We start from the raw sequence: 17,277 nt of genomic DNA, 5'->3' as shown, positions 1-17,277 counted from the left end.
GGAACTCTTGGGTGAGGAAATTCTCTCTGCTGATACAGATTGGCACATTCTCTGCATCTTAGTTTTAAAGATTTGCCTAAAAATTAAGAGGTTAAGTGCTTTGCTCAGGGTTACACACTAGTACCTGAGTCAGAATTTGAATTCAAGTCTCCCTACCTTTGAGGCCAGATCTCTAGGGGAGAGTCTGATTGTGGAAGGCTGTGTATGCTAGGCTGAAGAGTCTATATTGTGCCCTTGAGAAAATAAGAAACCACTGAAGACTTTTTTGAGTCAGGGATAAACATGATCTGACTTATGCCTTAGAATAGTTTGGCAACTCTGTGCTGGGATAGAATGGGGAGGGGAGGGACTGGGAGCAGGGAGAACAATTAGGAGGCTATTGCAGTAATGCTGATGAGGATGTGGAGAAAGAATTGAATTAATTCTCAGGACATACCTTTTTGTGCATTTGTGTGATTGAGGGTAGAACAGCCACATTACACCTTTCTAGATGACAGCTTCCCCATTGAATTTGGTCACTTTAAGCCTCAAACTAAAATCTTTCTTGACAATCAGTATTGCTAGTATAAATTGAACCCTGGAAACAGAACCATGTAAAATGACAGAAAGAGCACTCTATTGGATTCAGGAGAACTAGGTTCAAATCCTGGCCTTGCTATTTACTATACACGTGACCTTGGGCCTTAAAATGAAAAAGTTGATCTCTAAAGCATCTTCTAACTTCAAATCAAACACACACACACACACACACATTAAAAAGTTGATCTCTGAAGTCACTTTTAAGAAATCATAAACACACATATACATACACATACATCATATATCAGATAACAATAATTATAATATCATATATACATTTACATATATACATATATAGCAGCTGGGTGGTGCAATTTATAGATCACTGAGCCTGGAGTCAGAAAAGCTACAGTTGAAATGTGACCTCAGACACTTACTAGCTGTGTGATCCTGGGCAAGTTACTTCCCCCTTGCCTGCATAAAGCTGGAGAAGGAAATGGCAAATCACTCTAGTATCTTTGCCAAGCAAACTCCACAGACAGTTGGTCCACAAGGTCATGAAGAGTAGGACACAACTAAATGATTCAATGACAACACATGCATACATACACTTATATGTAATATGAGCTGGTAATACATATGTATGTGCATGTATGTATATGTATATATAAGTAAATATTGCATGTATCTAAGGATGATAGAGAGTTAGATAGATAAATATTCACTCTCCTATGTTTTGGTTTCCTCACATTTAAAAGGAGAAAGTTGAATTAGGTGATCTCTGAAGTCTCTTCTGACTTTAAATCTTATACGTGCACATATATAACAGTACATACAATATAATGGAATAGATAATCCATATTATTCTAAATTCCTGAAGCAAGATTAGAATGCAGGCCTTTAAATCCTATACTCTACTGCACCATACAGAAACTCCACAGTGACAGATTGTGTGTCAGTTGTTGGAAGTTGGAGGACCAGCCTCTCTATGCTCCAAGAAGCACATTATCAGTATTTTCACAGGATAATAAATTTTCCTTCTACAGCAACTCTCAAGAACCAACTTCCAAATTAGAGAGAGATTATGATTGCATCATTAGACAGGGTATACACAGCAATAAAATTATAGAACCTTGGGAGTCTTACTTAAAGAATTAATAAGGACATTTCAATCAGGAAGAAGAAGATGCAGTAAAGTCCAACCCTTCCCCCTGAGACCTCATCAGGGTTGCTATTTCCAACACTGACAACGATCACAGCCCCTCTGTGATTTAGTAGATGGTCTTTGAGAATTGCTATTTTGTACATAGTTAGAGTTGGGGAGGCTTTGTCAGTTAACCTAAAACTTTCTAACCTTCCAGTGTAAACCGTGAAGGCATTGCCAAAGGAGGGTCCTTAGGCACGATCTGGTCAGGCTAGAGTATCATCTTCATGAAATTATAGAATCCTAGAGTTGAAAGGGACCTGAAATATCTAGCCCATAAAACACACAGGAGTCCATTCTACAACATTCCTGGGAAGTGGTCAACCAGCCTCCAGTGGAAGACCTTCAATGCTCCACTTAGAGCTCAACTCTACTTGGAGCTTCAATGCTCCACCTCTTGAGGCAGCCCATTCCAGATAACTGTAATTGTTCCTATGTTTTTTTGTCATTGTCAGTCTGAAGCCTGCCTCTAAAGAATTTCAGCCTTGGCTTCCATTTTTGCTTTTATTGTTGTCTCAGCTCAGGTGCTACTTCCTCCTCTTTCCAGTTATTAGGGCTCCCTCTTTCCTAAAATTGCTTAGTATTTATATTCTCTTATTGGATGCCAAGGAAAACAAGCCTACTCACCCTTCCACATGTCAACATTTCAAATACCTGAAAATACTATCATGGCACTCCCCAAAGATAATTAATCCTTCAATGGAATGGTTTCTAATTCCCTCACCATTCCAGGCATTTCTCCCTTGTCATACTAATAGCTAACATTTGTATACACTGTTCAGGTTTGCAAAGCACTTACTCATTATCTCATTTGATTGACATACTCAAGTCTACCAATTTTCTTCCTACAATAGGGGTTCCCAGAAATGAATTCAGTACTCCAGATGTGGTTAGACCCAGGGTATAGTATAACAAGGCTAATATCCATTTTCTGGACACTACTATGTCTCCTTTAATATACTTCTCAGGCAGTTATTTGACCACTTAAAGATACACTGATACAGGGAATCATACTCATAATCCTGCCTGAGCTCACTTCTCATGCTTTCATCAAGTGGACCCTTATCATTTGTGTAGGCCACTCTCACAAATATTTTATAGTGATGAGGAAGCAGCCTTATAGATCAATAATTGCTTTTGTCTTTTCAAGCCTTTTTAATTAAAGAACTGTCTATTCTCTTTTCCATAATATTGTATGATCTCCAAGGATCCTTCCAGCTCCAATATTATAAAGTATTTTCCTCTTTGAGAAATCATGAAATTGATTCCTGAGCAAATTTGTTTATTTCACAGACCAGGGAACTGAGTCTCAGAGAGAAGAAATTAACTCAAGGTCACACAGATAGGAAAATGGTAGAGTCAAGATATGAGTTCTGATTCTTAGTCCAGATAACAAGTACTTTCTACTATGCCACATGGTCTCTATATTATGGCTTAGGGTATACATACCCAAAGTGAAGGTCTCAGGTGAGTACAGAAATGCTCATCAATAGAACATTTTTAACTCCAGCATCCTTAAAAGCCCAACTCAAACACCACCTCCTCTTGGAAGTCTTGCCTGATGCTCCTGGGTAGCATAAGCTTTCTGACATCACATGTTTCTTGGATCTTTGTCACTTAACTTTTTAATACTGTGTATTAGACACTTGTGTATATATATACTGCCCACCAAACTATTGTCTCTAAGTGGGGAGGTTCTAGTCCTATCTAAACTTTATATTTTCCTTAGAGTAATATATCCTTTCTATCTCTCCAAAACTTTTTATCTCTGCCTATCAAAGTTCTCTGCATATAGTCAGTGCTTAATTAATGTTGAATGAATGAATAGCTTCTACAGATTAGTTGGATTGGTCTTTCACTAAATCCTAAAATAAGTCACTGCAAGAGCATTGAGTTCCAATTCAGGAAACCTAGGTTGGAGTCTTGGCTCTGCCGTTTATTAACTTAATAACTATGAGAAAGTCTCTTCATCTCTCTGAGCCTCAGTTCCCCCAGCTATAAAATGTGGATAACCATATTGCATTATCTAACTCAAAGTTGCCTGGAAGAAGGTGCTCACAAATGTATAAAGGACCATATCATTGTAAGAATATGAAGAATGTCAGGCTTCATGAGTTTGGAAGAGTAGGGTTCTATTCTAGACCTTTGCAATACCTATTTATGGCTTTCTTATTTATTTCCCTTTATTTCTCTTCTCTGTGTCTAAATTTCCTCACCCGTAAAATGAGTCTACTCATATTCATCTTCCATATCTCACAGCATGGCTGTGAGGATAGGCTTCTTGTAAATTGATATAAATGGAGTAGATTTAGTCATTGGTATTTAGAAGAAGGTATGGGATAGGCAGCCAGAACCTTGGGCATCAGAACTTTGAGTGATGGAGTAGGAGGTGAAGAATAGGATATCAGAAGGAAGGGAAAAGAACAAGAACAAACTGAGAGGTATTCATTGAAATGATCAGTAACCTCAATGAATTCTGCTCCTAACAAATGTGGTCAGGTTACAGATGCAAAACTTGTCACCAGTAACTTAATGGATTGTCTTACCAGAATAGTGATTCACTAGGTCTTCCAGGCACTGGAAGGTGAGTCTTGGAGAAATATAATACCAATTGTTGGGTAGACGGAATATGCGATAATGCTTCACTTGTCTGTGTCTCACCGATAATGAATAAAAACCTGGAGAGATGGGAGGAAAAAACAGTTGTATTTAACTTGTTTTCATTCAAGAGAAAAGACAAGTAAATTGTTTCATCTTAGACTGATGGTTTAGATTTTTTTCTGAACTATTCAAAGATATATTTCTGGATCGTGGTGAGTTTTTACGTAGTGAAATCTGAACCTTCCCAACAGTTGGTACCCAATGCTGGTTACTTATGGCCATTTAAGCACATCTGGCAGTGATCTAAGACTGTATGTAGGGCCTGAATTCTTCCACTGAGATAAATGGCTGTTTGTGATATTAATTAGGGTTAAGTTCGTGTAGGAGAAAGAACCAACTTTTCTTTGGGTTTTGAGACCAGCACATGCAACATTCCCTCTTCTTTTCTTCTTTCTTTCTTTCCTTCCTTTCTTCCTTCTTTCTTTTCTTTTTTCTTTCTTTCCTTTCCCCTTCTTTCCTTCCTTCCTCCCTCCATTCCTTCATTCCTTCCTTTCTTCCTTCCTTCCTTCCTTTTTTCCTTCCTTCTTTTCTTTCTTTCTTCCTTCCTTCCTTTCCTTCTTTCTTTCTCTTCTCTCTTTCTTTTCTTTTCTTCCTTTCTTCTTTCTTTCCTTCTTTTTTTTGTTTTTGAGCAGATTTGATTTATGTTCGAAGGGGTCCACCCATTAGATTGCTGTCTAATAGTCTAACTTGAAGCCTTACCCTGGTAGATCACCAACTCTGCTGGCACCACACTTACCTTGTCCATATGATGTTTCCCTCTAATATTCACAGTTGAGAGGGGGAGTGAAATGGCAAGCTGTGTCCTATTTAGAACCCCACAATTTCAGAGTGGAAAAGAACCTCAGATCTCTTTAAGCCCAGAAGTGTCAAACATGCCATGGCCAGAACCAAATTAAAATATAATTGAGAAATAGTTAACAAAAAATAAGACTATGCTAAAACATGGATGATATTAATGTATGATGTTTCTAAGTCAATATGTGACCTGCAGGGATCCCTATGAATGGCTTAATAGCCCCTCTTTATATTTGAATTTGTCACCACTTATTTTAGTCCACCTCCTATGTGAAGCAGGAATCTTTCCTTGCAATGTCCCAATAAGTTATCCAGCTTGGGCTTAAAGATCTCTGTGATAGAGACCACTGCCTCTTCCTACCCCACCTCTTTCAACCTCAGGTTGAGGCCATGTGGAAGGAGCCATTGACTTGGAGTCAAGAGACCTGCACTTGGGTCCCAACTCTAGTCATGTAACCTTGGATATGTCACCATTTCTTCAGAACTCAAATTCACAAAAGCACAGATACAGCATGTTAGAGCAGACAGAGCTATCAGAGTTCACCTAGTCTAACTTCCTAATTTTAGAAATGAAGAAACTGAGCTCAAAGAAGTCAGAGTCAGGACCTAGACTCAGCCCTGTTGACTCCAAGTGCAGTTCCTATTACTACACAGCTTCCTCTCTAAGTTAACGTTGGTGGGACCTCCCACCACTTCTTCCCATTTCTTACTTAAGACTTCTCATATTTTAACTTTAGCTTTACTTTTTCTTTTTTGAGAACTTTGTTGGTGCTCTTTTATTTTATTTACATCAGTGTCATTTCCAAATGACTCCCCTCCCTCGTCACAAGCCCTGCACCCAATAAAATTTTCCCTTGTAGCAGATTAAGTACAGTCAAGCAAATGCTTTTTTTTCTTTAATCAACACATCAGCCACATCTAAAAAGAATGCTTTACCTTGTGCCTCTGTGCCTAGATTTAGCTTTACTTTTTGCTGGGCACCTAGGTAATATGGCAGCAAGCATGATAGCAACATCTAGCAACAGATAGTGAAACAAACTATGAATACATTACAGCTACCTTGCCAGAGAGCCAAGACATTCAACAACCAGGTGGAACTGGAATTTATCACTCAAACCTAAACAAGTCCCATGGCCTCTTCTCTAGATGACCAACCACTCTATTATCTTATTTTGTACATGTTCTGCTTCTGAGAAGTTGATAGATACTAATGAAATAATGTTTGGATTTATTCTTATTGTTTTTATTTATTAGATTTTATTTTAACACATTTTAATTAATTTTAAATTAAGTTAATTTTAAATAATTTTGAAAAGCAAAGCCACTGTGAGAGTCAGTGAGTCAATAAATATTTATTGAACACCTACTATGTGCCAAACATGGTGCTAAGCACTTGACTTGAGTTCTAAATTGATGATCCCATGACACTCTTGCTAACAATTATCCATTTGGGGTCCATTTTGCTGTTTACTTTGACAAAATGAGGAAAACAAAAAGAGCCTGGAAAAGGTTCGTCTCTTGTTTGAAACCATAATCACCATAGTAAAAAAAAAAACAGTGACCTCATAACGTCAGCAAAAACATCTTTTGTGCAGAGTGCTTTGGCAGGTGCAAGGGAGGAGGAAAAGATCTGATAAATTCCAGTCCGGACTCTTATGAGACTTACAGATATGTTCAAGGAAGAGACCCAAGTGCAAATGTCTACAATATATACCAAATGTGCCAGAGAGGAGAAAAAACAAATATTTTGTCAGGTCCAAGACGAGAAGGTTGTTACTGACTGAGGTTAGTCGAGGATTTGGTTTTCCTCATTTATTTGTTGTCATTGATGATGTTTTTAATTTTAAGAATGGTATTGAAAATGGACATCAACAGATGCTCTGTGTTGATTTTGATAAGAGAGTTAGGGGACAGTAGGATCTTGAAGTTGTTCCGAATCTACAAAACAAGGGGAAAGACTACGATTCCTGTTAGGGCTAAATCCCATGATCCTCTCTGACACTGGGACCTCCCAAACCTAAGATTCCTCATCTGTAAAATGAGAATGTTCCTTTTCTGAGGTCCTGCACAGCTAGAAGTGTTTATATCGATGATTCTGTGTAAGCCTAGTTACATCATCTGTCACTAATTTTTGCCCAAGCACCACTTTATAAAACCTAGCATGTATTTTCCCAGAACATCAACAGGACCTGAAAGCTCACGTACTGTAAGCAGCCAGGGGTGACAAGTGGAAAATACATGAGAAATTTTGCATACGTACCCAGAGGACCTGAGCCTACTTCTCTGGGGACTGCTTCATTGCATGCAGAGCTGATGAACTTTATTTTTAGCACAGGTGGGGCAAGCATGCTGATGTGGAAATAATTAATGAAAGTTAGGGCACCAGAGTTTTGTGACTCCTTTGGGATTTCCATTAGCAGTTTTACTTTTGTTTTAGTTTAGATTTTTCATTTTGGAGTTTTTTTTTATATTGCCATACTCGGCAGATTTAGATCTTTGGAAGCAATATTATTTTGGCCTTTTAGACTTGATAATTTATCTTCTGTATGATTAATCAGTGCCTATCTAGTATAGTTTATTTCTTGAACATCATACATACTCAATATTCTGTTAGAAAATGAATAAATAAATGAAATTATTAAGCACCTACTATTAACGATAATAACTCACACTTATATAATACTTAAAGGTTTACAAAGCACTTTCCTTTAAAAAGAAACACTTTCTATATTTTCTACCATTCAGTTGAGGAAACTGAGGCACTGAGCTGTTAGGATGCTTGTCATGCCTTATATAAGGCAGAATTTTAACCTAGGTTTCTTATCTCATAGAATCACAGAATTGGAGAGTTAGAAGAGTCCACAGCAAAAAATCTAATCCATTCCCCAATCAGAAGGAAGTCCCATGGCAAGACTCCATGGTATAATACACTGAATGTGGAGTCTGAAGCCTTACATTTGAATCCTAGCTCTGCCACCAGTGTGACCTTCGGCAAGTCACTTCATTTATCGGTGCCTCACTTTTCACATTTGTAAAATTAGAGGTGAGAAGGCACTTCAATGATGTACAAGAGCCAGCTATAACTGGCTCACAAGAGCCAAATTTTTAATTCAGTGTGAGTATTTACACATCAGAAATCCAGAAATGCTACAAATCAAGGCTTGATTTATTGTTTTACTGATTTTCTAGATTTAGGAAAATGTTGGAGAAAATGTTAGTATTGAAGATTGAACTGAATCATATGTTGTGTGACTAGTTGTTAAACATTTACCAGCATGCCCCTGGAATACTTGACCCCTTAAAATCTTTTTTCTTGACTCTAAAATCCTAGAGTTCCTTTCTTTTTTCTCCAGTTACAAATAATTGCATAGAAAACATATTCTAAAACAGAGCTTCCTGGTTTTCTCTGCTTTGCATAATTAATGTGAGGCCTTCTCTCATGCATATAGCACTATAATCCTTTTTTTCAAGATCCTGCTATCTCTATCTTCACCCTTACCAACTGGTCATTAGCATATGTAAGAATAATAATGATGTACAAAGCCAGAAATGATCAGCTTGCTTGGTATATTCCCCTAAGACTGACCTAATCGCAGCTTTTTCCCCACTTCTGATCCCATGTTCTAACAGTCTATATTCTAAGGCCTCCTCCAATGCTAACATTCTGTGTCTTCTTCTGTGACATTCTGTGGCTTCTTCTTCTTCTGACATTTTGATGTCTATGTTCTAATACTCTATGGTGTTAGATCCCATCCAGTTCTTACTTTGTATATTCCAAGGTCCTTGTAGTGCTGGCATTCTCTGGTCTGAGGTTTCTTCTGGCTCTAACGTTCTATATTCTAAAGTCTCTTTTAGAACCAGCATTGTATGGCTCTGTTTCTTCTCACCATCTTGTTTACCACTCTGATCTCTCTATTTCCAGTTCTCGTTGCTTTCATGTGCAGCCAGCTACTTTAGGCAGTGTGTAGGTTGCTCATTAGCTTACCAGCTCTGGATATGGTTTCCAAAGGTGTAGGAGGATGGGACAATGAAGGACCATAATGAGTCAAGCGGGAAAGAAACTTATAAAAAATATGATAACAGCATGGAAAAAAAGCACCCTTTGGTCTTCCTTACCTTTCTTAGTTTCACTTTCTCTGATCATGAAGGAGCCTATTTTTGTGTCAGGTAGCAGTAAAAGTTCTTCAGCCTTGTCTCTTCCTAATCCTTCAAAGAGCCAACTGGAAAACAAGAAAGGTTCCATTAAAATCCTTCTCATTCTTTATACATTCAAGCTCCCTCCACCCTCACATCAGAATAGCAAGGTGGCACAATGGATAGAGCCCCAGGCCTGGAGTCAGGAAGACCTGAATTCAAATCTGCCCTAAAAGAATTACTAGCTGTGTCACTCCAGACAAGTCACTTAACCCTGTTTGCCTCGGTTTCCTCATCTGTAAAATGAACTGCAGAAGGAAATAGCAAGCCATTCCAGTATCTTTGCAGAAAAAAAAATATATGGGTTTATGAAGAGTCAGACATGAATGAAGTGACCGAACAACAAAACCACTCACATCACTCATCCCTAGAACCTAAAAGTCAAAATCAATTGAGTCTAAGACAAAATTATCAAAAAGTTAGAATCTACAGATTCAGAAGGAGTGAATTTTATAATTTTACAAATGGCAAAGGTTAACTGATGGATGCTCCCTGATTCCCAAAGACCAAAACACTTTGTAAACTTTAACATATTATAGAAATATAAGTTATCATCACTATTGTTATGATCTTCTCCCCTTGATCATAGTTCTAGAGCTGGAAAGGACCTCACAAGCCATCTGATCTATTCCCCTCATTTTACTGATGAAGAAACTGAGGCTCAGAGAGAATACATGACTTGCTCAAGGTCGCACCGGTAGCAAGTATCACAGGCAGGACTTGAACCCAGCCAGGGTTCTTTCCACCATATCACACTGTCTTCTTTCTCATTCCTGTATAAGAAATATATGGATCATTTAGCCAGTCGAGTAGGACCCATAAAGCTGTGATTTAGCAATTTCATTTTCCTATAAACTAGATTGTAGGTAGAGCCTTTAACTTGCTTAAGACAACCTCTCTTTAACTACTTTTAGCAGCAGTCACCTGAGCACCAACATTTCACACGCTGAATTCAAATGGTTGTTTTTTATTTAGCAGAAATGGCTCAGACACATACTTGATAACACATTGTTAGCAAGGGCTTTGTGTTATAATGTGCAATAAAAAGGTACAACACAGTATTTCATAAACATGTAAATACATATTTTCACTTCATATCTGAAGCATCAAAGGAAAATGCTGATGAAGGACATAACTCTTTGTCTATCCTACACGAGTAATTCTCCTTTAAGGCTTCACAGTGGCATGGAAGTTACTTTGGATTCTCATATACCATACTGGTAGAGGATAGGTTCTCAAGTATAAGTCCAGGAACAGACTTTATGTATCTATCATCCGAAGTTCAGACTAGTTAAATTGGGGGAAGCTCATCACCGAAAGGCAATCCACCTTTTGGTAAGCATATAATACACACATATATTCATAGATGCGTACATACAGACAGACATGTAATGCAATTATTCATAACTTAGCTTAGCAGAAAAATACATGCATGAATAGATGCCAAATAGAAAGCTACTGAATTAAATTGAACTGAATAATCATTACTAAAGATGTATCTAGCTACACTCTTCAGAGAAATGTAAGACCTTTTTAGACATCATCTTATGAGATCTCCATGGCAGCAGGCAATTCAGGTTGCCAGGATCTTCTCTAAATGTAAATGCAGTGCTTTTGGAAACCAGCAAACAAACATTCTCTCACTTTGCTTTTTCTTTTCCTTCCTTTCCTTCTTTCTCTTCCCTTCCCTTCTCTTTTCTTTCTTTCTTTCTCTCTTTCTTTCTTTCTTTCTTTCTTTCTTTCTTTCTTTCTTTCTTTCTTTCTTTCTTCCTTTCTTCCTCCCTCCTTCCTTCCCTCTTTCTTTCTTTTCCTTCCCTCCTTCCTTCCTTTCTTTTTCCTTTTTCCTTCTTTCTTTCCTTTCTTCTCTCCTTTCTCCTCTCCCTTGTCCTTACTTCTCTCCTCCATGAAGGCCTGATGAAATGTAAGTATAGGGATCTTGGAAATCCTACAATTTCACATTGTTCCTACTACTCTGTATTCTTTCTCAGAGTCTAGGAAGCTACCACCAGAAGCAAATTATGAACCCATGGAAATGGTATAATAATAATAATAATAATAATAATAATAATAGCAGCTAGCATTTAAATAGCATCTACTATGTACCAGGCACTGTTCTAAGTCCTTCATATATATTATCTTATTTGAGCCTCACAACATTCCTGGGAGGTAGATGGTATTATTATCCCCATTTTACAGGTGAGGAAACTAAGCAAACAGAGGTTAAGTGATTTGTCCAAGGTCACACAGCTCGCAAGGGCCACGTTTGTACTCAGGGCCTCCTGACACCAGACCCAGAGCTCTACCCAGAGCTCTATCCAATAGGACAACCACCTAGCAGAAAAAGTATAGGCTGCAGATTCTACCTTGTTTTATTTTCCATCCCATGTTATTGTCCATTCCCAGACTATCATTTGCCTGGTCAGAAGATAGAGGATTGCAGCCGTGTAATCTGGGTGTGTTTGCTGCTGTATAATTCTAAATTCTAGATATGTAATTGATTTTTAGAGCACATCATTTCCTCTAAAGTCCCTATAAACTAAAACAAAACAAAACTGCATCGTGACTGTGAGCTGGGTTGGTAGAATTTAGGAAGTTTACTCACCCATGGTAAACTTTGGCCACACACATTCCAGGGATATAACTTTCTCGACCAGTACTGAGGGAAATCGCTCTCCACCAGCCTCCTTCACTGTACAAATAGCAACATAATCAAATTTAGTCTACGGAAGATCATGTTTCTAGGAAATGACAGGGAATAATCATAATAGATATCTACAAGATGCTTTAAATTTTGCCCAGTGCTTCACAAAAATGATCTAATTTAGTCTTCACAACCCTGTAAGCTAGGTGCTACAGGTATAATTATTGCTATTCCCATTTTAGGGCATCAGAGAGTTCAGTGACTTGCTAATAGTCATAGACTAGTGAGTATCTGAGGCAGGATTTGAACCCAGATCTTCCTGATTCCTAACCTAGCACTCTCTCCATTATGGAACACTGCTTCTCAACTCCTACCATAGAATCATGGCTTCCTAGAGTTGAAAGAAACCTCAAAGATGATCAAATGTAGCCCATCGGTCAATCAATAGGCACTTGCTGGGTACCTCATAGATGAGATACTTTTGGAAACAACGGTTGGACTAGGTGACTGCTGAGGTTCCTTCCTACTCTGCAGTTTCAGCGATTTTGTGATATTGCTAAGGTGGGATTTGCTCCTTCCCTTCTCACCAATAGTGTTGAGCCCATTGGTTGAACAGGGAGCTCGGCCAAAGGCTCTGCTTTCTCCCCGTAATTTGGTCATTCTATTTTATTTCAGCCTAAAGAAGGGTAACGTGGTGCTGGAGAAATAATGCTGAATTTTGATTCAGGAAGCCTGGATTCAGATCAGTCAGTTCTGTAACTCCCTAGCTATGTGGCTATCAACAATTCACACCTATTTGCCTCAATTTCTTCATCGGCGTAATAGGAATCATGCTCATTTTATTGGCAAGATCAGAGGGCTGCTGTGAGAAGCTTTATATGCTTTAAAATGCTTTAGGAATGGGAGTTATTATTTTCAGAGTAGCTGGTAGTTCTTGGGAAGGAAACTTACTCTGAAATGACACGCAGTTTCTCTCCTCGGCGGAATATAGGTGGGCTGATGTCAGGAGATGGATAATCGCACAAAACAGCAAGGAAGTCATTGTCTAGTCCTAGGGCAAAACAAAAGTTGTTTTTAAAAGGCTCATCTACCCATTCATTCAATTCAACAAAACTTTATTAATGGTCTTGTTATGTATTTGATATTGGGAGAAGTACAAAATTGAAATGTAACAGTACAGACTGAACCAATCCAATCCAATAATCTTTTATTAGCTTCTTAAGAGCTTCTGCACAGGGAGTTGGGGATCCAAAAACAAAAATTGAAACAAAATAAACAATTTTTTAAAAAATTCCTACATTCATTGAGCCACTGTGTGAAAGCACAGTCCCTGTCCTTAAGAAGCTTACATCTACCACAAGAATGGCATGAAATAGCCTCAGTAAATTAGATTCTAACAACCGATCTCATCTTTACAGTCACAGAATGGCCTGAAAGTTCCAGAGAATGGAAGAGTTTCTTGGTATTGACTTATTTTTAAATGATTCTACTCAATAGAGGAGGACAGAGCCTGAAAAGCTTTTCTTTAAGAAGATGTATCCTATGCATAGTAGGATCAGATAAGATTTGTTGATGGGTACAGCACCAGAGACAACGTATTCTGATATTCTATGATCCTATTATATCGCTGAGCAGTGTCTAGGAATGGAAATTGCACAGATCTCCTTTTAGCATCCCACATGTGTTTAATCATGTAAGTTCTCCAGAAGACCACCCCCACTCCTAGGCTGAATTCCAACTCCTACAAATTCAGTAATTTCTCTTTTCCAATGTTCTTCATGAATGGAGAAAGCTGTATAGCACCCTCCTTGTAATAATTTTCTCTGTGTTTTGTGTGTAATCACTCCTCTCAGCAGAGTAGAATTTGAAAATTAAGCATTAAATATTATACTTTGGAGCTGCCTTGATATACACACAATGAATTTCTCCACCAGGCAAGGCATAGAACCTCCAGTATGTTAGAAAGGTGCTTTCTGTGACCTTTTCAAATTAATTTCCCAGGATCTAGGGACTGTGGGACATGTCCCCAAGTACCTGTCCTTTCCTCTTATAAAAGATGGCTTTCACAGAGTTCACACTGCAGAATCATCAGTTCCATCAAGGCAACTCAGTCAAGAAAAAACAAAATAATTTTGGAATTGGAAGAAGAGGATTCTGTTATTAAGGGGGCTAAGGAGTCAGCTCTAGCTGTGTACCTCTGGGCAAGTCATTTTTCCTCTCTGGGTTTAGTTCTCTTATCAATAAAGTAGGGATGGGGTGGAGTTACAGTCAGATGACCTCTAAGCCACATTCCAACTTGAAAACCCCATAATTCTATGATTCTAATGGAAAACATCATGAGGCAGGCTTATAGGATTTAAAGCTGGAAGGAACTTTAGATATTATATAATCCTATCTCTACATTTAACAGATAAGGAAATTGAGGCACAGAAAGGTGAAGTGACTGGTTTTTCATCACGTAGGCAACAGGGAACAAATCCAGGGTTTGAATTCAAGACCTTTGACCTCAAATCCCAGCTCTTTCCAATACACTCGGATTCTTTATTTATTTGGGGAGAGTTACTGTCCTTTGCAGAGAAACTATTGATTCTTTAAGTCTCTGGAATCAGTCAAAAATGGCATATAGAAAGCTTAACTCATATTATTCATTTTAAAACAATAAATTATGTTACTGTGAATATGAATACCAAATAACAGCCCCAGTCTCACATCTCCAACTGCCTACTGGATATATTCAACTTGGTATGCCATAGACACCTTAAGCTCAACATGTATAAAACTGAATCATCTTTCCTCCCAACCCTTCTCTCTTCGTAACTTACCTATTTCTGTTTAGGGTACCAACATCCTCCTGGACACCTCAGCTCAAACCTAGGTGTCCTTTTCAACTCTTTACTCTCTTACTGCCCCTCCCATGTCCAGCCTGTTGCCAAAACCAGTCGATTTTTACCTTTGTAACATCTCTCTCCTATGACTCTGTCACCACCTTGGTGCAGCCCTCATCACAACACACATGGACTATTACAATACAGTGTTGGTTAGTCTGCCAGCCACGAATCTCTCCCCACCTCAATCCATGCTGAAATGCTATACCTGTCTCATTTCTACCAGATAGATAGATAGATAGAGATAGATTATATTATATAAATGTACATGTTTATTATATATTACATAAATTCATGGAAGATAGCCAATGAGGATGTCCAGAGACAGGAGGAGGGAATGTCTTGTGCAAGAAACAGCAAGGAATCCATTTTCACAGGATTTCAGGGTACATAGTTGTATTTAAGGTGTAAGAAGATTGGAAAAGTATTAGGGAGCAGGGGTGGGAAGACAGGTTATAAAGGACTTTGAATGCCTAAGGATTGTATATATTTGAGCCTGGAGGTGACAAGGAGCCACTAGAGTTTATTGAGTAGGGGTATGTGTGGCATGGTCAGTACTGAGCTTAATGGCTGTGTGATCCTGGGCAAACCACTAAACCCTATTTACTTTAGTTTCTTCATCTGTAAAATGAGCTGGAAAAGGAAATGGCAAACCACTCCAGTACCTTTGCTAAGAAAACCCCAAATGGAATTGGAAAGAGTAGAACATGACTGAAACGACTGAACAACAACAAACCACAGTTCAGAAAAGACTCAACCATCTCAGTCTGTGTCGTGGAGTCAGTTTGTACCTGGTCGAAGAAGGCTAGTTGGATCTTTTACAATTGTAACTATGTGGCTTTCTTAAGAGATTTGCCAGGAAGAATAAATATTTTGTATCAACAATGCTCTCATTATGAAATAGTGAATTTCACTGGAAAAAAGCCCACAAAACTTGTGATAGATTGAAGAGGAAGCTTTGAGAGAGAGGTGGGCGTTTTTAAAAGCCAGAGAATTGATAAGTGTGACAATAATAGAAACTTTATATAGGATGTATTCCCACACACTTGGGGTTAAACACCAGATTTAAGATTACTATGCTGACAAATTCAAATAGTTCAGGCTTGAAACTGCTTCAACCTAAATTTCTAACATGAGCACCCCACCCATGGCAGGACATCTGAAGTATCTATCTGTAAGATAAAAGTTTTAGGCCAGGCTAAGGAATAGTAAAAATGTTCCCAATTCATTATCTAGTCAAATAAAAAACTCAGAGAGAAGAGCATTGAGATTATATAAAGAAATGTTCTATTTCAGCTTAATTAAGTTCAACAACTATTTATTAAGTGCTTACTGTGCACAGGAGTATATGGCCTAACTCAGTGTCGAAGCTGATAAATATGCCAACAAAGGGAAAAAATGATGAAAATACATGAATCAAGTTCTGACTACACTTCTGTTGTAAAGTATAAGACTTTGTTGCCTATATTAGACCAGGTGTCATTTTAACAGCTGAGTAATTCAGAAATTCAGCAAAGAAAATTTAAAAACACTTGTAGAAATTCAGGCCCTCCATTTCCCACTGGCATTTATGGCTTCACTGAATGTAAAGCATCAAAGCTCAACTGATTTGGGCAATAGCAATAGAAACTGGAATTTAATTAATCAATTAATTTGCTAATACCAACATTCCATGATTCTGTGATATAGTCCAATGACCACACTAACACGTATAGTTTTTAACAGTAGATTTCAAGGTCTAGATCAATCATTAGAGATTTAAGTGCTTACCATGTGTCAGATACTGTACTAGGTGCCACAAACCAAGGGATAAAAATGCCCTATGGCCAAATAATTCCAAGAAACACTGGTTTAGTTGAAAGAATACTAGCCTAGAAGTCAAAGCAGCTAGGTGGTGCTGTGGATAGAGCACCAGACACGGAGTCAGGAGGACCTGAATTCAAATCTGGCCTCAGACACTTACCAACTGTGTGACACTGGGTAAATCACTTTGCCCTTTTTGCCTCAGTTTTCTCATCTGTAAAATGAGCTGGAGAAGGAAACGGCAAACAACTCCAGTATCTTTGCCCAAAAAAACCTCCAAAATGGGGTCACAAGGAATCAGACGCAACTAAAAATAACTAGAAGTCAGAAGACTTAAATTCTAGTTGTAGCTTTTCTACTTACTGACTATGACCTTGGGCAACTTACTGTCCCTTTCTGAACCTCACTTTCTCCACCTGTGAAATAAGAGAATTTAACTAGATGGTAAGTCATGATCTGACACATACCCTAGGGTTTAAGAGAGATGATTTCCAAAGGAGATGACAGCTCAGAAGGGATAGTAAACTGTCAAAAATGGAATTCTGAAGCTATTACGAGAAACAAATCTACAGAGG

The 17,277-nt window shown here is 38.2% G+C and overlaps 2 protein-coding genes across 2 annotated transcripts in view; one reads left to right on the top strand and one right to left on the bottom strand.

Annotated features, from left to right (window-relative positions):
* TG (thyroglobulin) overlaps nucleotides 1–17,277 on the top strand; it is a 385,510-nt gene that overhangs the window by 248,483 nt on the left and 119,750 nt on the right.
* SLA (Src like adaptor) overlaps nucleotides 1–17,277 on the bottom strand; it is a 60,559-nt gene that overhangs the window by 11,133 nt on the left and 32,149 nt on the right. The window contains exons 3-6 of the mRNA XM_036741541.1: nucleotides 12,966–13,065; nucleotides 11,976–12,062; nucleotides 9,296–9,399; nucleotides 4,270–4,401 (exon numbers count right to left, since the gene is read on the bottom strand). Coding sequence (XP_036597436.1) covers nucleotides 4,270–4,401; nucleotides 9,296–9,399; nucleotides 11,976–12,062; nucleotides 12,966–13,065 — 423 coding nt within the window. The remainder of the gene's footprint in view (nucleotides 1–4,269; nucleotides 4,402–9,295; nucleotides 9,400–11,975; nucleotides 12,063–12,965; nucleotides 13,066–17,277) is intronic.

The sequence above is a fragment of the Trichosurus vulpecula genome, chromosome 1 (genome assembly GCF_011100635.1).
Source record: "Trichosurus vulpecula isolate mTriVul1 chromosome 1, mTriVul1.pri, whole genome shotgun sequence".
In the NCBI taxonomy this organism is placed as follows: domain Eukaryota; kingdom Metazoa; phylum Chordata; class Mammalia; order Diprotodontia; family Phalangeridae; genus Trichosurus; species Trichosurus vulpecula.
This window is presented reverse-complemented; position numbering and strand designations above follow the sequence as displayed.